The 22,946-nt window shown below is 36.3% G+C and overlaps 1 protein-coding gene across 1 annotated transcript in view; it reads left to right on the top strand.

The window, feature by feature from the left end:
• Positions 1 to 22,235, top strand: part of CYLC1 (cylicin 1) — a gene marked incomplete at its 5' end in the record, with an annotated part of 89,234 nt that extends 66,999 nt beyond the window's left edge. The window contains 2 exons of the mRNA XM_064483183.1: positions 13,546 to 13,630; positions 21,796 to 22,235. Coding sequence (XP_064339253.1) covers positions 13,546 to 13,630; positions 21,796 to 22,235 — 525 coding nt within the window. The remainder of the gene's footprint in view (positions 1 to 13,545; positions 13,631 to 21,795) is intronic.
• Positions 22,236 to 22,946: the final 711 nt, after the last annotated feature.

Below are 22,946 nucleotides of genomic sequence, written 5' to 3'. Positions count from 1 at the left end.
ATGAAGGGCTGAAAATGGAAGAATACCTTTCTTTCTTATGAGTGAGTTATATTCCATTTTATATATATGTTGCATTTTCCTCATCCACTCATCTATTGATGTGCACTTAGGATGCTTCTGTATCTTGGCAATTATAAATAATTTTGCTGTTAATAGTGGGGTATATGTATCTTTTTGAATTAATCCTCATTTTGTGGTTGGCTTTATTCCTTTGATAACTATGTAAATTTAAAAAGCTAAAGCTGTAAACATTCTTAGAAACAATGAACAATACATACATGTAAATTTTAAAAATATGTTGTGTATATGTATTTACATGCAATATATTATATACGTGCAGTCAAATTGTAACAATTCTACCTAATATAACTAAACAATGAAAAAAAAGAACATGTTACATTCAAGCTGAGAATGGGTCACAGATACTTGGTGACCTATTAAATAGGCAATAAGTGTTCATTTATAATCTCATGCTTCAGCACCTGCTTATAATGGTTGTTCACTAAATGGCAACTGACTGACCTATGCTCCCTTAGAGAAGAAATGGTGCTTTTTTCCATTGAATCTCACTCTTCACATTCCTCCTCTGACATTGTAACTGCTGCTTTCTGTATTAATCTTCTCAGAATACACTAAAGATAAATCAAAATCTACTTTTGGAGAGGATCTTGGCTGCAAGATCTGAAGTATAATACAACTCCTGCCCTCTAGGACAGCTTATTCAATTGTTTAAATATTTGCAGGCTAGAGTAGAATCCATTTTGTGAAATGAAAATTTACACACAATCTTATATAAAGTATAAAAAATGAAATTTTCATGATAAGTATGGAATGGACTGAAGCTCTATTTGGAAATTGCCCCCCTGCTGGGGAATTTTGGGGGGCAAGAAATAGGATACTCAGTTTTCCTCAGAAAATGAGTATTGAAAGTCATTTAATTGAGAGGGTTAACTTGAGCCTTGTTTTCTTACTGCAGAAGACTCAGGAAGAAAGAACTCTTTGTGTTCTATTGCCTGTGTTTTTTCCTTTCATCAGTTTAAAAATTACTGTTCTAGGACATTTCTGATCAAAACAAGCTAGCTGGATTGCTTGGATCAGTTAAAGTTTTTAAAAACTTTATCAACAAAATAAACAGTTAATCTGGTAATGTTGATAAACCTGATTGGGCCTTTCTTATGTGAGAGGTTTTCTCAATAATTCCATCAATATGTGCTTATATATCTACACAGGTTGAAAGGGAAAGAGACATAAAATCCTTAACTCCCCTAGACTTCCTGGCAGCTTCTACTGTTCTCCACAGAAGTGTAATTTAGACTCTTGATAGAAGTAAGAAGGATGAATACAATGAATTGTTCAATCTTAACAGTAGGAAATGAAAATGGCAGGTTGCCATAAATATTGGGTAATAAAGTATAAAAATAGACACATAGAATGCCAAAATAATCATCCTTTTTCCTCTCCCTTTTACTAAAAACTTTCTTTAAAATTTAGTGTCCATTTCTTCATGTTTCATTCAAAAGTAGGTCACCAAGGACCTAGTGGTTATCCATCCTGCTTCTGATACCTTAAGTCAAATTAACTCACCTAGGTTCCACACAGCATCTAGTCAATAAAAACAAGTCACAAATACCAAATAGTTTATGCAATTTTTTCAACCCCATTCCTATCCCTAATAAAAGAGCCCTACCATCCAGTTTTGTATATAAACACCATGGAAGCCACGATTCCATCTTAACATCAAGTAGAAAGCTTAACAGACTGAAAAATCTACAACTCTTCTAGAGTCACAAAATTGGGGAGAACACAGGGCAAATTGCTGCCCCCAAAACTGGAGAAATATACAGGCAAATACAGAAAATAAGAACTTACCAGAGCAGAGAATCACAAGCAGAAACAATGCCGAGGTAGGAAAATTAGAACAATTGACAAATTGCTGAAGGCTTAGTGTAGATAATTCTGAGACTTAAAAACTCCATGGCCACTAGTCGTAAAATGTGCCTCACAATCTTATGAAATGTAACTCCAAGGACTAGACCAAATTCACACCATAAATATCAGAGAAAATTCCCCTTTCTTCTGGCAGGGGTAGAGGAAGAGAAACCATTTTGAAATATGCCAGAGTACTCTGTTCTTAATGATGTCTGCTCTCAGGAGAAACTAGTTAACCAGAGCGTAAAGTTCTAAGGTATTGTCAGAGCCTAACTGAATTAGGAAAGAAAAATACCCAACTCTAGTCAGCTCTAGCCTTTCATGTAAGAGGGAAATATCCAACTCCAGTTCACTCTAACTATCCACTCCTAAATAAAGGGGAAGAAAAAATTAAAAACACTTGTGAAGTTCACCATCCAGAGACATCGGCCAACTGAAAGACGGATACTTAATCACAGAACACTTCCCCTTTCCTGACACCTCATCACCACATTATTAAAGGCCTATTTATAACAGTTCCTTTTACCTTATAACATTACGTTTGGTTATCAAAAAATTACAAGGCACACTAAAAAGGAAAAAAACACAATTTAAAGAAACAGAGCAAACATCAGAACTGGACATAAAAAGGATATTGGAATTATCAGATTGGGAATTTAAAATAGCCATGGTTATCATGCTAAGGGATTGTTTCATGTCAAACTCAATCAAGTGATAACCAATGTTGTTGCTGGACTAGCCCTTGTGGTTCTTATTATGATTGCAACCTCAGCAAAAACCATCAGGAAATTTTGAAAGAGTCAAGTTTTATTACTTACAAGTCCTGGAAATTACACAGCATACATGGGGTCACACAGTGATGCTGTGGTGAGATAAAAGAGAGAGTGGAGGCTTGGGGTTCTATTGTTATTGGGGTAACAAGGGAGGGCCTAGGTCTCCATGGACTCACACTTTATTGGAGAATTTAAAATATAAGAGTAGGAGTTCAAAGAATGGAAAAAGAAAAAAAAAATCTACCCAAATGGTCAGTTATCAAAATCGACCAAGATTTCTAATACAAAGAAACCTACTAGGGGGTCCTCTTTATTTAGTCATGTGGCCAGTAATATGTTTATTCAGACAGTCATCTTTGAAGTGGATGCCTCTTTGAACTGGGTACTTGTCAATCAAAGGTTAAGTCAGGCACTTATATTACAATAAAGAAGAAACAACTGTCAAGATTTATCCTACCCCACCCTGTGATGCTGAGGCATGAGACTTAATGGTAAGTCTTGTAATGGCCTGGGTAGCAGGTATGCTAGAACACAAGAGTAGGGCACATAGTAAGCAAGAAATCTAATTTATAATAGCAAATTCTATAATAATTATGAGGCAATAATTTGAAATTAAGTCTATAGCCATGTCCCAAATTTGAAGAGTCCAGCCAAGAAAATAGGTTAGTATCTCTGGAGCCATGGGGATCTGTTCAAAGAATGTGAAATATTTTAACATCTTGAGCCATCTGGTATAAATAGGACTGAATTTGCCCTGAGCTGGTATATTTCTCTATATGTCATTGAACTAGTCTCTTAGCCCTAAGGTCAGTTCAGTTAAAGGATTATGTCTCATTTCAGGAAGGAGTGATGCAGACGGACTCCCAAATTTTGGGCTATATGGAGTAAGTACTTGCATCAGGTATTTACTAAGAGGTATTTCTATGCAAGTAGAAGAAAAATAATGGCTAATTGTTGTAGCAGACAACAAACTCATTCTGAGTCCTGAAGATAGCCAGTTCAGAAGATTTCTAGACCTCAGGCTAAAATCTCTTCAGATGAAGAGAGTATAGACAGTGGTGATCTGACAGATTTTTCCAGTTTACAGTTTAAATGTCTCTGGTGATCTTTCTGAGTGGTCCACACAGTAACAGACATGAAGATTATCTATACATGAGCTGTTACAGTGATGTCTCTGAAGTTTATACCAAGCTGTTCAAATTTAGTTTGCACAGATTTGAGAAAAAGGCAATTTTAGTTCTCAATAATTCCAGGTGAGAAAAGTGCAAGAAAAATTGGAAATATTTTGGAGGTTTGTAGCTAGATAGTGGAAGAAATTAGAATTCAGGACCCAGTCCAATTCATAGGCAGGAAAAAAAAATTACTAAAAGATAATTAAGTGGACAAGAATCTGATATCCAGAAGGGAGTACTATAGTTTTCCATTGAAACAACTTTTCTCTTTACAGTCACACTCATTTCAAGATAAAGAAAGTGAAACTAATTTGTTTGTAAAATAAGTAATCTTGCCAGATTTGGCCTAATTATTTACACAAGTGCAGCATAAACAGTGATTGACCATATAGGTTCTCTCTCTCTCTCTCTCTCTATATATATATATATATATACGTATATATATATATATATATATATAAAATGGAAGTATATATAGTCTGTTTACAATGTGTCCATTTCTAGTGTACAACATAATGCTTCAGTCATACATGAACAAACATATTCATTTTAATATACTTTTCACCATAATTTGCTACAAGATAATGAATATATAGTTCCCTGTGCTATACAACATGAAATTGCTGTTTGTCTATTTTATATATATTAGTTAGTATCTGCAAATCGCAAACTCCCAATTTAACACTTCTAAATCCCTACACACTCAGCAGCCATAAGTTTTTTTCTATGTCTGCGAGTGTGCTTCTGTTGCTTTATTAAGACAGTTCACATTTGCATACATCTTTTTTTACCATTTTTTCTTGAGTTATACTCATTCTACAATGTTGTGTCAATTTCCAGTGTAGAGCACAATTTTTCAGTTATGCATGAACATACATATATTCATTGTCACATTATTTTTCACTGTGAGCTAACACAAGATCTTGTATATATTTCTCTGTATTACAAAGGATAATCTTGTTTATGTATTCTGCATATGTCTGTCAGTATCTACAGATTTCAAAATCCCAGTCTATCCCTTCCCACCCCGCTCCCGCCTGGCAACCACAAGTTGTATTCTATGTATATGAGTCTATTTCTGTTTTGTATTTATGTTCTTTTTTTTATTCCATATATGAGCAATCTCATATGGTATTTTTCTTTCACTTTCTGGCTTACTTCACTTAGAATGGCAATCTCCAGGGACATCCATGTTGCTGCAAATGGCGTTATGTTGTTTTTATGGCTGAATAGTATTCCATTGTATAAATATACCATGTCTTCTTTATCCAGTCATCTGTTGATGGACATTTAGGCTGTTTCAATGTCTTGGCTATTGTAAATAGTGCTTCTATGAATATTGAGGTGCAGGTGTCTTTTTGAAGAAGGGTTCTTTCTGGATATATGCCCAGGAGCGGGATTCCTGGGTCATATGGGAAGTCTATTCCTACTCTTTTGAGGAATCTCCATACTGTTTTCCACAGCGGCTGCACCAAACTGCCTTCCCACCAGCAGTGCAAGAGAGTTGCCTTTTCTCCACAGCCTCTCCAGCATTTGTCATTTGGGGACTTTTGAATGACAGCCATTCTGGCTAGTGTGAGCGGATACCTCATTGCAGTTTTGATTTGCATTTCTCTGGTAATAAGTGATACTGACCATTTCTTCAAGTGCTGAATGATCATTTGTATTTCTTCCTTGAACAATTGCTTGTTTAGGCCTTCTGACCATTTTTTGGAATGGGTTTTTTTATTATTATTATTAAGTCGTATAAGCTGCTTATATATTCTGGAGATCAAGCCTTTGTCAATTTCATCAGTTGCAAAATTTTTTCCCATTCCATAGGTTGTTGTTGTTTCACTTCTGGTTTCCTTTGCTGTGCAGAAGCTTGTAAGTTTCATTAGGTCCCATTTGTTTATTCTTGCTTTACTTTCTATTGCTTGGGTAGACTGCCATAGGAGAACATTTTTGAGACATATGTCAGATAATGTATTGACTATGTTTTCTTCTAGGAGGTTTATTGTATCTTGTCTTATGTTTAAGTCTTTGACCCATTTTGAGTTTTTTTGTGTATGGTGTAAGGCAGTGTTCTAGCTTCATTACTTTACATGCTGCTGTCCAGTTTTCCCAACACCATTTCCTGAAGTGACTGTCTTTATTCCACTGTATATTCTTCCCTCTTTTCTCGAAGATGAGTTGACCAAAATTTTGTGGGTTCATTTCTGGGCTCTCTTTTCTGTTCCATTGGTCTATATGTCTGTTTTTGTACCAATACCATGCTGTCTTGATGACTGTAGCTCTATAGTATTGTCTGAAGTCTGGGAGAGTTATTCTCCAGGCCTCTTTCTTTCTCTTCAGTAATGCTTTGGCAATTCTAGGTCTTTGATGGTTCTATATAAATTTTATTATGATTTGTTCTAGTTCTGTGAAATACATCCCAGTTAATTTGATAGGGATTGCATTAAATCTGTAGATTGTCTTGGGCAGTATGACCATTTAAACAATATTGATTCTTCCAATCCAGGAGCAGAGGATATCTTTCTATTTTTTAAAGTCTTTTTAAATTCCTTCAACAATGTTTTATAGTTCTCTGTGGATAAGCCTTTCACCTGCTTGGTTACATTTATTCCTAGGTATTTTATTACCTTGGGAGCTATTTTTTTTTCTGATTTGTTTATTTTTTAACATTTTTTATTGATTTATAATCATTTTACAACGTTGTGTCAAATTCCAGTGTTCGGCACAATTTTTCAGTCATTCATGGACATATACACACTCATTGTCACATTTTTTTCTCTCTGAATTATCATAATATTTTGTGTTAATTTCCCTGCGCCATACAGTGTAATCTTGTTTATCTATCCTACAATTTTGAAATACCAGTCTATCCCTTCCCACCCTCCATCCCCCTGGCAACCACAAGTCTGTATTCTCTGTCTGTGAGTCTATTTCTGTCCTGTATTTATGCTTTGTTTTTGTTTGTTTGTTTGTTTGTTTTTGTTTTTTAGATTCCACATATGAGTGATCTCATATGGTATTTTTCTTTCTCTTTCTGGCTTACTTCACTTTGAATGACATTATACAGCAGCATCCATGTTGCTGTAAATGGCATTATGTTGTTGGTTTTGATGGCTGAGTAGTATTCCATTGTATAAATATACCACTTCTTCTTTATCCAGTCACCTGTTGATGGACATTTAGGCTGTTTCCATGTTTTGGCTATTGTAAATAGTGCTGCTATGAACATTGGGGTGCAGGTGTCATCCTGAAGTAGATTTCCTTCTGGATACAAGCCCAGGAGTGGGATTCCTGGGTCATATGGTAAGTCTATTCCTAGTCTTTTGAGGAATCTCCACACTGTTTTCCATAGTGGCTGTACCAAACTGCATTCCCACCAGCAGTGTAGGAGGGTTCCCCTTTCTCCACAGCCTCTCCAGCATTTGTCATTTGTGGATTTTTGAATGACGGCTATTCTGACTGGTGTGACGTGATACCTCATTGTAGTTTTGATTTGCGTTTCTCTGATAATTAGTGATATTGAGCATTTTTTCATGTGCTTTTTGATCATTTGTATGTCTTCCTTGGAGAATTGCTTGTTTAGGTCTTCTGCCCATTTTTTGATTGGGTTGTTTATTTTTTTCTTATTGAGTTGTATGAGCTGCTTATATATTCTGGAGATCAAGCCTTTGTCAGTTCCATTTGCAAAAGTTTTCTCCCATTCCGTAGGTTGTCTTCTTGTTTTACTTCTGGCTTCCTTTGCTGTGCAGAAGCTTGTAAGTTTCATTAGGTCTCATTTGTTTATTCTTGCTTTTATTTCTTCTAGGAGAACATTTTTGAAATGTATGTCAGATAATGTTTTGCCTATGTTTTCGTCTAGGAGGTTTATTGTATCTTGTCTTATGTTTAAGTCTTTAATCCATTTTGAGTTGATTTTTGTATATGGTGTAAGGGAGTGTTCTAGCTTCATTGTTTTACATGCTGCTGTCCAGTTTTCCCAACACCATTTGCTGAAGTGACTGTCTTTTTTCCATTGTATATTCTTGCCTCCTTTGTCGAAGATGAGTTGACCAAAAGGTTGTGGGTTCATTTCTGGGCTCTCTATTCTGTTCCATTGGTCTATATGTCTGTTTTTGTACCAATACCATGCTGTCTTGATGACTTTAGCTCTATAGTATTGTCTGAGGTCTGGGAGAGTTATTTCTCCAGCCTGTTTCTTTCTCTTCAGTAGTGCTTTGGCAATTCTAGGTCTTTGATGGTTCCATATAAATTTTATTATGATTTGTTCTAGTTCTGTGAAATATGTCCTGGGTCATTCGATAGGGATTGCATTAAATCTGTAGATTGCCTTGGGCAGTGTGACCATTTTAACATTATTGATTCTTCCAATCCAAGAGCATGGAATATCTTTCCATTTTTTTAATGTCTTCTTCAATTTCCTTCATCAATGGTTTATAGTTTTCTGTGTATAATTCTTTCACCTACTTGGTAAGATTTATTCCTAGGTATATTTTTACTTTGGGTGCTATTTTAAAGGGGATTGTTTTTTGTTTGTTTGTTTGTTTGTTTTTTACTTTCTTTTTCTGTTAATTCATTGTAAGTGTAAAGAAATATAACTGATTTTTCTACATTAATCTTGTAACCTGCTACCATGCTGAATACTTTGATTAGTTCTAGTAGTTTTTGTGTGGAACTTTAAGGGTTTTCTGTATATTGTATTATGTCATTGGCATATAGTGACACTTTTACCTCTTCTTTTCCAATTTGGATTCCATTTATTTCTCTTTTGCCTGATTGTTGTGGCAAGGGCTTCCAAGAGTATGTTGAATAGGAGTGGTGATAGTGGGCAGCCTTCACTTGACCAAGATTTTAGTAGGAAGTTTTTGAGTTTTTCAATGTTAAGAACTATGCTTCTTGTAGGTTAGTCATATATACCTTTTATTAGGTTGAGATATGTTCCCTCTATACCCACTTTGGTGAGAGTTTCTATCATACATGGGTGTAGAATTTTATCACATGTTTTTTCAGCATCTATTGAGAAGGTCATGTGGTTTTTGTCCTTTCTCTTGTTGATGTGATGTATTACATTGATTGACTTGCATATGTTGAACCACCTTTGTGTCCCTGGAATGAACCCTACTTGGTCATGATGCATAAATTTTTATGTGTTATTGGATTCTATTTGCTAATATTTTGGTGAGGATTTTGGCGTCTATGTTCATCAGTGATATTGGCATATAATTTTCCTTTTTGGTTGTGTCTTTGCCTGGTTTTGTAATCAGGGTGATGGTGGCTTCATAGAATGATTTTGGGAGTATTCCCTCCTTTTCAATCATCTGGAAGAGTTTGAGAAGTACTGATATGACTTCTTCTTTGTATCTTTGGAAGAATTCCCTGGTGAAGCCATCCGGTCCTGGACTTTTATTTGTAGGGAGGTTTTTTATTGCTATTTTGATTTCATTTCTAGTGATTGATTAATTCAAGTGGTCAGTTTCTTCTTGATTCAGTCTTGGTGGACAGTATGTTTCCAGAAACTTGTCCATCTCCTCTAGGTAATCCAGTTTGGTTCCATATAGTTTTTCACAATATTCTCATATGATATCCTGTATTTCTATTTTATTTGTTGTAATTTCTCCATTATCCTTTCTTATATTACTAATTTATACTCTCTCTTTCTTCTTCTTTGTGAGTTTGGCCAGAGGTTTATTGATTTAATTTTTTTCAAAATACCAGCTTTTAGTTTGATTGAATTTTTCTAAGGTTTTTTTTTAATCTCTATATTATTTATTTCCTACATAATATTTATAATTTCCTTCCTTCTGCTGCCTTTTGGTGTTCATTCTTCTTCTTTTTCTAGTTCTCTCAGTCCATGGGTTAAATTGTTTATTTGAGATTGTTCCTTTTTGAGGAAGGCCTGCATCACTATAAACTTCCCTCTTAGGACTGCCTTTGCTGTGTCCCATAAATTTTGTGTGGTTGTGTTTTCATTGTCATTTGTCTCAAGGTATTTTTCAATTTTAGTTTTGATTTCCTCACTGACCCACTGGTTTTTAAATAACATATTTTTTAATATCCATGCTTTCTTTTTTACTCCTTTGTTTCTTTGTTGTTGATTTCTAGTTTCATGGCATTGTGGTCAGTAAAGATGCTTGAGATAATTTCTATCTTCTTAAAATTGTTGAGGTTTCCTTTGTGCCCAAGTACATGATCAATCCTGGAAAATGTTCCATGAGCACTTAAAAAGAATGTATAGCCAATTTTTGGGGGTTGTAATGCTCTGAAAATATCCACCAAACCTAATTTTTGTATTGTATTATTTAATTTCTCTGTTGTCTTCTTTATTTTCTGTCTGGAAGATCTGTCTAGTGATGTTAATGCAGTGCTAAAATCTCCAACTATGATTGTATTCCCATCAATATCCCCCTTTAGCTCTGTTAGTAATTGTTCTATGTACTTAGGTGATCCTATATTGGGTGCATATATATTAACGAGTGTAATATCCTCATCTTGTATCACTCCTTTAATCATTATAAAATGTCCTTCTTTATCTTTCTTTATGGCCTTTGTTTTAAAGTCTATTTTGTCTGAAATCAGTACTGCAACATCTGCTTTTTTGGCTTTTCCATTTGCATGGAATAACTTTTTCCATCCTTTCTCTCTCAATGTGTCCTTCTCCCTAATGTGGGTCTCTTGTATGCAGCATATTGAAGGTTCTTGCTTTATTATCCAGTCTGCCACTCAATATCTTTTGACTGGAGCATTTAGTCCATTAACATTTACAGTAATTAATGATAGATGTGTGTTTATTGCCATTTTGAACTGATCTTTGCATTTGATTTGGTATTTCCTCTTTGTTCCTTTCTTCTTCCTTTTGTGGTTTGGTAATTTTCCCTTGTAATATCATGGATTTTATTTAGTTTTTGTGACTCCCTTGTAAGTTTTTGGCTTGTGGTTACCTTTTTTTGTAAGTCTGTTAGCCCATTATTATAACTGTTTTTATTAAACTGATAGTAACATGAACTCAAACCCATCCTACCTAGAACAAAACATTTTAAAAAGGAAAAAACATATTCTATGTTTCCCTGCTTCCCTCTCCCACTCTCAATGATTTGTATGTGTTCTTTTATAATTTCGTGTTAATTTTATTTGTAATTCATGAGTTATCACCTTTCCAGTTGTGAGATTCTCATTTCTGTAGCACCCTGCTGCTTTTCTGTTTAGAGTAGAGCTTTCAATATTTGTTTTAGCATGGGTTTAGTGTTGCTACACTCTTGTAGTTTTTTCTTTTCTGTGAAATTCTTTATGTCTCCTTCTATCCTAAAGGATAGCCTTGCTGGATAAAGTATCCTAGGCTGCATCTTTTTTTTCATTCAGGACTTTGAATATATCCTGCCACTCCCTTCTGGCCTGTAGTGTTTGTGTAGACAAATCAGCTGAGAGCCTTATGGGGGTCCCCTTGTAATTCAGTCTTTGCTTTTCTCTTGCTGCCTTTCAGATCTTTTGTTTATCCTTGACTCTGGCCATCTTGATTATGATATGTCTTGGTGTGGGTCTGTTCGGGTTCTTCCTGTTTGGGACCCTCTGAGCTTCCTGTACTTAGATATCTGATTCCTTCTTTAAGTTTGGGAAGTTTTCAGTCATGATTTCTTCAAAAACCTTTTCAATCCCCTTTGATCTTTCTTCCCCTTCTGGGACCCCTATTATGTGAAGATTGGCATGCTTTATGTTATCCCATATGTCCCTTATGCTATTTTCATTTGTTTTAATTTGTTTATCTTGTAGCTGTTCTGATTGGGTGCTTTCTATTGTCCTGTCTTCTAGGTCACTAATTCATTACTCTGCATTATCTAGTCAGCTTTACACAGCCTTTAGATCATTCCTCATCTCAGCCAATGAGTTTACCAATTCTACTTCACTCTTCTTTATAGCTTCCATTTCATTTTTGACATATTTTATATCTCTAAACACTATCTCTTTTAATTCCTTCAGTACTTTGATCACTCCTATTTTGAAATCTTGATCTAATAGGCTATCGATATTTATTTCATTGATCATTCTTTCAGGGGATTTCTCTTGTTCTTTTAATTGGGAGTGGTTTCCCTGCTTCTTCATCTTGCTCATACCTCTCTGGCACTGTGTTTTATGGAGTATCAGTTATGTATTGTTGTCCTTAAGGAGTTTATCTATCTAATGCCTATGTAGGAATAAGACTTAGGGAAAAAAAAAAAGAGAGAGTGAGAGAAAGAATTTTAAAAGAAGGGAGTGAAAAAGGTTTGAAAACAGTGTATAATGAATAAAAGAGCATGTTGAAGCAGAATAGCAATCAGGTTGAGACGTCCATTAGAAACCTTTAAAAAAGGAGAAAAGAGGAAAAGATATATTTGAAACCTGTGTATAATCAACAACAGGACATCAGTACCAAGAGAAATAAAAATGAAATAATGTGGATTTTTAAAAATAATAATAATCTTTTTAAAAAATTTAAAAGGGATTACAACTGGGTGTATATATAATTGTTTAAGAAGTAAAAATTAAAAGGGTAATAGAAAATAGAACAGGAAAAAACAGATTTAAAAAAAAGAAATAAATGGGGGGGGTTGTTCTCCTGGAGACTGTGTGCTTTTAATGCAAAGTCTTTCTGTCTTTGTCCTGTTTTGGAAGCTCAGCTTGGTGTTCCCAGAGGCCCTCCATTGGCACCCTCGTCTGTGCTGCTCCCAGTGCCTGTCAGCAAGCAGATTGTACCTCCTCCCATCACTGGGTCAGGTGCAGCTCTCCTTTGTTGTGGGTGGGCAGGTCACTGCCCCTCCCGATGCCGATGCCTCTGTCAGGTGTTGCAGGCTGGCCAGGTAGGATGGCAGATCAAGCCCCCTCCCAGCATCATAGTCAGGGGCTCTGTTCCTGCCCAGAAGGCGGTGGGCTGCCCATCCTCTCCCAGGGCCGGTAGCTCTGCTGCTCTGTGCTGCTGTGCGCTCTGCCTCAGGTCGGTGCTCCACAGACGGGCTTGGGGAAGACCGAGGAATAGCCCTGTCCCTGCTCCAGGCCAAAACCCAGCTCCTTGTTCATCTTGGCAGAGCAAGTTCTCTGAGGGGCCAGGACGGAAGGATCCTATCTGCCTCAGACTGTAGACAAGTCTCTGTCTGGCCTTTGAGGCTGCTAAGTCCTTAGGTTCAAATGCAGGTTTCGACCCCCCACCCCTGCCTGAGTGCTAAGCGCCGGAGGATATGGCGGCTGTACCTGAGCCCACCTCTCTTCACTCAAAAACTTTCCGTGGTTTTTCAGAGATTTGGGTATACACCATTCCCCCCAGGGCACATCATTCGTGTTGTTTTATGGAGGGCCCAGGTTGTTCTGCCCTGTGCACCCACACCAATGGCATGCAGCCCCCTGCAGTCCCCCGGGGCTGCCTCAATGCAGCCATCCCCGTCCTCTGCCCAGCTCGGGCAGTCTGGTCCTGCCCCCAGCTGACAGGCTGCATCTCAGGCTGGGTGTCTCGGGGACCCTCTGTGTCCGTTTAACTTAGTTCTCTTGGTCAAGGGCTGATCTGTACAGTTCTGAGCCTTGGTGGCTCCCCCTCCGTCCCGTTGGAGAGGGGTGACCCAGTGAATGAGCGCCAGTCGTCCTTAGCAGCTCCTTCCCCGTGGGACCCGTCTCGCTCTCTTTTGACCTTTCTTCTTTCTTTTTTCCTTTTCTCCTATCAGATTTTTGGCGTCTCTACCTTTTGGAGAGGACGATGTTCTGTCGGAGTTCTGCAGGTGCTCTGGTTAGCTGAGTGGGTCTGTGGATGTGAGTCTTGGTGTATTTGTGGGAGAGGGTGAGCTACGAGTGTCCTTCTACTCTACCATCTTGGCCTCATCCCTGCTGTATTTTTGGTGTGTACATGTTTTGACGTCTTTTGGTATCAGCATGCTTTGACTTCTTTATTATATTCTTTTGTTTAATTACTACAGGATTTTCCTGTCTAGTTACTGTGAGGCTTACATAAAATATTTTAAATTTATAATACCTTTTTCTAACCTGATAATAACTGAACTTCAATAGAATTTGTGAACTTTCCACATTTACTTCTCCTTCCTGTCACATTTTCTGTTATTGCAGTTACAATTTAGGTATTTTTTAAAATGTCATGTAACTAATGACAGATTATTATAGTTATTTTTATGTTTATTACATTGTTTCTTTTAAACTTTTAAACAAGATTTGTAGGTGAATTATTCACTGCTGTTACCATATCGCAGAATATAGTGGTGACTATATATCTACCATTACAAGTGAGATTCACAAAATTTTTTTGTTTTTATGATGATAATTAGCATCCCTTTACTTCCACTCACTTTTTGTAAAGCAGGCCTAGTGGTAATAAATTCCTTCAGGTTTTGTTTATTTGGGAAAGCCATTATCTCTCCTCCTCTTCCTCCTCCTCCTTCTTCTTCTTGAAAAACAGCTTCACCAGGTATGGGATAATTTGTTGTTATTTTACATTAATATTTTGAACTTATCATTTCATTCTATCTATTGAGAAACCCACTGATACTCTTATGGAGGATTCCTTGAATTTAAATTCTCTCTTTTCTTTAGCAGCTCTTAAAATTCTTTGTCTCTGACTTTTGACTATTTATTATAATGTATCTTAGTGTAGACCTATTTGGGTTCTACTTATTTGATTGGGCCTCATGGATATGGATGTTCATTTCTCTCTCTGAGCTTGAGAGATTTCGGTCATTATTCCTTTAAATATACTTTCTGTACTATTCTCTTTCTCCTCTCCCCTGGAATTCCTGTAATGCAAATATTGCTTTTTTTCATTATGTCCCATAATTCCCAAAGAATGTCTTCACTCTTTATCATTGTTTCCTTTTTGCATCTCTCACTGGGTAGTTTCCAGTATTCTATCATCCAGGCTGCTGAGTCTTTTTCTGCATGATTGAGTCTACTTTTGAAACAAACTATTAATTTTTGAGGTTAGTTATTGTATTTTTCAACCCCAGGATTTCTGCTTGATTTATTTTGATGGTTGATATCTCCTTACTGAACCTCTGAATTTGTTCATGCATAGTTTTCCTAATTTAGTTTAGTTGTCTCTTTGTGTTTTCTATGAGTTGATGAAACTTTCTCAAGATAATTATTCTGAATTCTTTGATAGTTCAAATATCTTTATTTCTCTGTGTTTAGTTATTACAGTATTAAGAGTTTCTTTTGGTGGTATCATTTTTACCTAATTATTTAAATTAATTTTTAAATTTTTTAATTTTTTTATAGTCAGTTTATAATCTTGTGTTAATTTCCAGTGTAGAGAACAACTTTTTCAGTTATACATGAACATATATATATTCAAGGTCACATTATTTTTCTTGTGAGCTACCACAAGATCTTGTATATATTTCCCTGTGCTATACAATATAATCTTGTTTATCTATTCTACATAAGCCTGTCAGTATCTACAAATTTCGAACTCCCACTCTATCCCTTCCCAAACCCACCCTCTGGAAACCACAAGTCTGTATTCTATGTCTATGAGTCTGTTTCTGTTTTGTATTTATGTTCATTTGTCTCCTTCTTTCTTTCTTTTCTTTTCTTTCTTTTCTTTTCTTTCTTTCTTTCTTCCTTCCTTTCTTTCTTTCTTCCTTTTTTCTTCCTTTCTTTCTTTCTTTCTTTCTTTCTTTCTTTCTTTCTTTCTTTCTTTCTTTCTTTCTTTCTTTCTTTCTTTCTTTCTTTCTTTCTTTCTTTCTTTCTTTCTTTCTTTCTTTCCTCTTTCCTTCCTTCCTTCCACTCATTTGTTCTTTCTCTTTTTCTTCCTTTCTGTTCATTTAGATTCCACATATCAGCGACTTCATATGGTATTTTTCTTACTCTTTCTAGCTTATTTCACTTAGAATGACATTCTCCAGGAATATCCATGTTGCTGTGAATGATGTTATGTTGTCGGTTTTTATGGCAGAATAGTATTCCGTTGTATAAATATACCAACTCTTTATCCAGTCATCTGTTCATGGACATTTAAGCTGTTTCCATGTCTTGGCTATTGTAAATAGTGCTGCTATGAATATTGGTGCAGGTGTCTTTTTGAAGTAGGGCTCCTTCTGAATATATGCCCAGGAGTGGGAGTACTGGGTCATAATATAAGTCTATTCCTATTCTTTTGAGTAATCTCCATACTGTTTTCCACAATGGCAGCACTAAACTGCATTCCCACCAGCAGTGTAGCAGGGTTCCCTTTTCTCTACACCCTCTCCAGCATTAGTCATTTGTGGATTTTTGAATGATGGCAATTCTGGCTGGTGTGAGGTCATACCTCATTGTAGTTTTCATTTGCATTTCTCTGATAATTAGTGATATTGAGCATTTTTTCATGTGCCAAATGATCATTTGTATTTCTTCCTTGGAGAATTGCTTGTTTAGGACTTCTGCCCATTTTTGGATTGGGTTGTTTGTTTATTTCTTTTAAGTTGTATGAGCTGCTTGAATATTCTGGAGATCAAGCTTTTGTCGTTTTCATCTTTTGTATAAATATTTTCCAATTCTTTAGGTTGTCATTTTGTGTTGCTTATGGTACCCTTTGATGTGCAGAAGCTTATGAGTTTCATTAGGTCCCATTTGTTTATTCTTGATTTTCTTTCTATTGCTTGGATAGACTGCCCTAGGAGAATATTTTTGAGATGTATGTCAGATAATCTTTTGCCTATATTTTCTTCTAGGAGGTTTATTGTATCTTGTCTTATATTCAAGTCTTTGATCCATTTTGAGTTTATTTTTGTGTATGGTGTAAGGGAGTGTTCTAGCTTCACTGATTTACATGCTACTGTCCAGTTTTCCCAACACCATTTGCTGAAGAGACTGTCTTTATTTCATTGTATATTCTTGCCTCCTTTGTCGAAGATGAGTTAACCAAGGTTTGTGGGTTCATTTCTAGGCTCTCTATTCTGTTCCATTTTTCTACATGTCTGTTTTTGCACCAATACCATGCTGTCTTGATGGCTGTAGCACTATAGTACTGTCCGAAGTCTGGGAGAATTATTATTCTAGCCTCTGTCTTTTTCTTCAGTAATGCTTTGGCAATTCTAGGTGTTTTGTGGTTGCATACAAATTTTATTATGATTTGTTCTAGTTCTGTGAAATGTGCCATGGGTAACTTCATAAGGATTGCATTACATCTGTAAATTGCCTTGGGCAGTGTGACCATTTTAACAATATTGAGGCTTCCAGTCCAAGAACATGAGATATCTTTCCATTTTTTAAAGTCTTCCTTAATTTCCTTCATCAATATTTTATACTTCTCTGTGTATAAGTCTTTCACCTCCTTAGTTAGATTTACTCCTAGGTATTTTAATACTTTTGGGTGCTATTTTAAAAAGGATTGTTTCTTTATTTCCTTTCCCTGTTGATTCATTGTTAGTGTAAAGAAATGCCACTGATTTTTGTATGTAAATCTTGTAACATGCTACATTACTGAATTCTTCAATTAGTTCTAGTAGTTTTTATGTGGACCTTTTAGAGTTTTCTATATATAGTAACATGTCGTCAGCATATAATGACACTTTTACCTATTCTTTTCCAATTTGGATCCCTTTTATTTCTCTCTCTTGCCTGATTGCTGTGGCTAGGATTTCCAAGACTATGTTGAATAGGAGTAGTGATAATTGGCATCCTTGTCTTGTCCCAGAATTTAGTGGGAAGTTTTTGAGATTTTCCACTGTTGAGTACTATCCTGGCTGTAGATTTGTCATATAGCTGTTATTATGTTGAGATATTTTCCCTTTATATTCACTTTGGTGAGAGTTTTTATCATAAATGGGTGTTGAATTTTATCAAATGTTTTTCTGCATCTAATGAGATGATCATTGTTTTTTGTCCTTTCTCTTGTTGATGTGAAGTATTACATTGATTGATTTGTGTATGATGAACCACCCTTGTGTCCCTGGGATGAACCCCAATTCATCATGATGTATAATATTTTTTATGTGCTGTTGGATTCTATTTGCTCATATTTTGGTGAGGATTTTGGCACCTATGTTCATCAGTGGTATTGGTCTGTAATTCTCTTATCTGGTGGTGTCTTTGCCTGGTTTTGGTATCAGGGTGATGGTGGCTTCATAGAATGAGTTTGAGAGTATTCGCTCCTTTTCAATCTTCTCGAAGATTTTGAGAAGGACTGGAATGAGTTCTTCTTTTTATGTTTGGTAGAATTCCCCGGTGAAGCCATCCAGTCCGGGACTTTTATTTGTATGTAGGGGTTTTTTTTTATTGCTAATTCGGTTTCATTTCTAGTGATTGGTTTGTTCAAGTGGTTAGTTTTTTCTTGATTCAGTCTTGGCGGACTGTATATTTCCAGAAACTTGCCCATCTCCTCTAGGTTTTCCATTTTGGTTCCATATAGTTTTTCATAATATTCTCATGTGTTTTTTTAAACATTTTTATTTATTTATAATCATTTTACCATATTGTGTCAAATTCCAGGGTAGAGCACAATTTTTCAGTTATACATGAACATATATTTATTCTATATTTCTATTTTATTTGTTGTAATTTCTCCATTTTCCTTTCTTATTTTGTTAATTTATGCTCTCTCTTTTTTCTTCTTTATGAGTTTGGCCAGAATTTTGTCGATTTCATTTACTTTGTCAAAAGACCAGCTTTTGGTTTGATTGATATTTTCTATGATTTTTTAAAACTCTATTTTATTTATTTCCTCCCTGATTGTTATAATTTCCTTCCTTCTGCTGCCTTTTGGGGATTTTTGTTCTTCTGTTTCTAATTCTTTTAGCTGGTGGGTTAGCTTGTTTATTTGAGATTGTTCTTCTTTTCTGAGGAAGGCCTGTATCGCTATAAACTTTCTTCTTACTACCGCCTTTGCTGTGTCCCATAAATGTTGTGTGGTTGTGCTTTCATTTTCAATTGTCTCAAGGTATTTTTTTTAATTTCAACTTTGATTTTCTCATTGACCCACTGGTTTTTTAATAGCATGTTATTTAATCTCCATGCTTTCCTTTTTTTCTCTTTTGTTTCTCTATTGTTGATTTCTAGTTTCATGGCATTGTGGTCAGTAAAGATGCTTGAGATAAATTCTATCTTCTTAAAATTGTTGAGGTTTATTTTGTGCCCAAGTACATGATAAATCCTAGGAAATGTTCCATGTGCAGTTGAAAAGAATATATATCCTATTTTTGGAGGGTGTAATGCTCTGAAAACATCCACCAAATCTAATTTTTGTATTGTATCATTTAAATTCTCTGTTGCCTTATGTATTTTCTGTCAGAAAGATTTGTCTAGTGATGTTAATGTGGTGTTAAAATCTCCGACTATTATTGTATTCCCATCAATATCCCCCTTTATCTCTGTTAGTAATTGCTTTATGTACTTAGGTGCCCCTATATTGGGTGCACATATATTAACAATTGCAATATCCTCATCTTGTATTAATCCTTTAATCATTATTAAATGTCCTTTTTTATCTTTCTTTATGGCCTTTGTTTTAAAGTCTATTTTGTCTGAAATCAGTACTGCAACACCTGCTTTTCTGGGTTTTCCACTTGCATGGAATATCCTTTTCCATCCTTTCACTCCCAACCTATATTTGTCGTTCTCCCTAAAGTGGGTGTCTTGTTTACAGCATATTGAAGATTCTTACTTTATTATCCGGTCTGCCTCTCTATGTCTTTTGACTGGAGCTGTTAGTCCATTGCTATTTACAGTAATTAATGATACATGTGTGTTTATCGCCATTTTGAACTTATATTTGCATTTGATTTGGTATTTCCTCTTTGCTTCTTTCTTCTTCCTTTTGTGGTGTGGTCTTTTTCCTTTGTATTATCATAGATTCTGTTTAGTTTTTGTGACTCCTTTGTAAGTGTTTGGTTTGTGGTTTCCCTTTTTTGTAAGCCAATTAATACATTATTATAACTGTTTTTATTAAATTTATAATAATACAATCTCAATCCCATCCTACTGAGAAAAAAATATGTTAATAAGAAAGACAAGAAAATAGTCTATATTTTCTTGCTTCCCTCTCTCACTTTTAATTATTTAGATATCTTCTTTTACAACTTCGTGTTTATTTTATTTGTAATTATTGGGTTGTCACCTTTCCAGTTGTGAGTTTCTCATTTTTGTAACATCCTGCTTCTTTTGTATTTAGAGTAGACCTTTCAATATTCCTTTTAGCATGGGTTTAGTGTTGCTAAACTCTTTTCATTTTTGCTTGTCTGTGAAATTCTTTATCTCTCCTTCTATCCTAAGGGATAGCTTTGCTGGATAATCTATCCTAGGCTGCATTTTCTTTTTCATTCAGGACTTTGAATATATCTTGCCACTCCCTTCTGGCCTGTAGTGTTTGTGTAGACAAATCAGCTGAGAGTCTTATGGGGGTTCCCTTGTAACTCACTCTTTGTTTATCTCTTGCTGCCTTTAGGATCATATATTTTTCCTTGACTCTGGCCATCTTGATTATGATATGTCTTGGTGTGGGTCTGTTTGAGTTCTTCCTGTTTGGGGCCTCTGAGCTTCCTGTACTTGGATATATGATTCCTTTAGGTTTTGGAAGTTTTCAGTCATAATTTCTTCCAATGCATTTTCAACCCCCTTTGATCTTTCTTCCCCTTCTGGGACCCCTATTATATGAAGATTGGCACGCTTTATATTATCCCATAAGTCCCTCATGTTGTTTTCATTGGTTTTTATTTGTTTATATCTCAGCTGTTCTGATTGGGTGCTTTCTGTTGTCCTGTCTTTAGGTCACTTATTCATTCCTCTGCATTATCTAGTCTGCTTTGCACAGCCGTTACATCTGTTCTCATCTCAGCCAGTGTGTCTACTTGGCTCTTCTTTATAGCTACCACTTCATTTTTGACATTTTATATCTCTAAACACTATCTCTTTTAGTTCCTTCAGTACTTTGATCACTCCTTTTTTGAAATCTTGATCTAGTAGGCTATCAATATCTATTTCATTGATTGTTCTTTCAGGGGATTTCTCTTGTTCTTTTAATTGGGAATGGTTTCTCTGCTTCTTCATCTTGTTCATACCTCTCTGGAAGTGTGGTTTATGGAGTATCAGTTATCTATTGTGGTCCTTCAGGAGTTTATCTATCTAACGCCTATGTAGGAATAAGACTTAGGGAAAAAAAAAGAGATAGAGAGAGAGAAAGAATTTTAAAAGAAGGGAGAGAAAAAGGTTTGAAAATGGTGTATAATGAATAAAAGAACAATTTGAAGCAGAATAGAAATCGGGTTGAGATGTCCTTTAAAATCCTTTAAAAAAGGAGAAAAGAAGAAAAGATATATTTGAAACCTGTGTATAATCAATAACAGGACACCAAAACCAAAAGAGATCAAAATTAAATATACTGATTTTTTAAAATAATAATAATATAACTACTTTAAAAGAATAATTTTAAAGGAATTAAAACTAGAAGCATATACAATTGTTTAGAAAGCAGAAATTAAAAAGGTAATAAAAATAGAAGAGATAAAAAAGGTAAAATAAGCAGAGAACTTTAAAAGAAGGGAGAAAAAATTTTGAAAACAGTTTCTAATGAATAATAGAAGAGCAAGTTGAAGCAAAATAGCAATTGGGTTGAGATGTCTTTTAAAAACCTTTAAAAAAGAAGAAAAGAGGAAAAAGTATTTGAAACCTGTGTATAATCAATCACAGGAGATCAAAACCAAGAGAAATAAAAATGAAATGATATGGATTTTTTAAAATAATAATAAAAATATTTTATAGGAAAAATTTAAAAGTGATTAAAACTGGAAGCATATATAATTATTTAAAAAGTAAAAATTAAAAAGGTAATAAAAAATAAAACACGTAAAAATAGATTTAAAAAAGGGGGGGGCGGATGTTCTTGAGACTGTGTGCTCCTAATCAGAAGTCTTTCTGTCTTCACCTTTTTTCATGAACTCACCTTGCTGTTTCCAGAGGCCCTCTATTGGCGCCCTCATCTGTGCTGCTCCCAGTGCCTGTAGGCAAGCAGATTGCACCTCCTCCCAACACTTGGTCAGGTGCTGCTCTGCTTCACTGTGGGCGGGCAGGACACTCACCCTCCTGGTGCCTCAGTCAGATGTTGCTGATGGGCTATGTTGGCGGGCGGATCACGACCCCTGCCAGCACTGAAGTTAGGTACTGCATTCCTGCCCGAAAGGCCGGTGGCCACCCGCTCTCTCCCGGCGCCAGTGCGCCCCCGCTCTGTGCAGCTGCCCACTCTTCCTCAAGTCAGCACTCCGTAGGCGGGCTTGGGGAAGACCACAGAACAGCCCCACCCTTGCTCTGTGTCAAAACTTACCTCCTTGTTTGTCTTGGTGATGCGAGTTCTCTGAGGGACCAGGGTGGAAGGATCCTATCTGCCTCAGGCTGTAAACAAGTCTCCCTCTGGCCTTTGAAGCTGCTAAGCCCTTAGGTGCAGATTCAGGTTTCACCCCTGCCTCTGCCTGTGTGCTAAGTGCTGGAGAATATGGCAGCTGTGCCTGAGCCCCACCTCTCTTCACCCGAAAACCTTTTATGGGTTTTCAGGGATGGGGGTATGGCACCCTTCCCCCCAAGGCACATCAGCTGTGTTGTTTTATGGAGGGCCTAGGTTGTTCTGCCCTGTGCACCCACTCATCCACGGTGTGCAGAACCCTGCAGCCACCCCAGTCCTCCATCTGCTCGGGCAACCTGTCCTGGCCCCAACCTGCCAGCTTGCATCTCGGGCTGGGTGTCACAGGGACCCTCTATGCCTGTTTAACTTAGTCTGTGGGTCAAGGGGTGCTCTATAAAGATCCGAGCCTCGAAGTCTCCCCTTCCATCCCGCTGACCTCTCCATTGGAGAGGGGACAACCCAGCAAATAAGCACTTGTACACTTTTGCTGCTCCCTCCCCATGGGACCAGTCCTGTACTGTTTTGCCTTTTCTTCTTTCTTTTCCCATTTTCTCCTACCAGATTTTTGGCGTCTTTGTCTTTTGAAGAGGATGATGTTCTGTCAGAGTTCTGCAGGTGCTCTGGTTGGCTGAGTGGGTCTGTGGATGTGAGTCTTGGTGTATCTGTGGGAGAGGGTGAGCTATGAGTGTTCTACTACTCCTCCATCTTGTCCTCTTCCTGAAGATATCTTTTAGATGAGATTAACATTTA

This window comes from Camelus dromedarius, chromosome X, assembly GCF_036321535.1.
Source record: "Camelus dromedarius isolate mCamDro1 chromosome X, mCamDro1.pat, whole genome shotgun sequence".
Classification (NCBI taxonomy): domain Eukaryota; kingdom Metazoa; phylum Chordata; class Mammalia; order Artiodactyla; family Camelidae; genus Camelus; species Camelus dromedarius.
The sequence above is the reverse complement of the archived record's forward strand: the minus strand, read 5'-3'. Positions and strand labels throughout refer to the sequence as shown.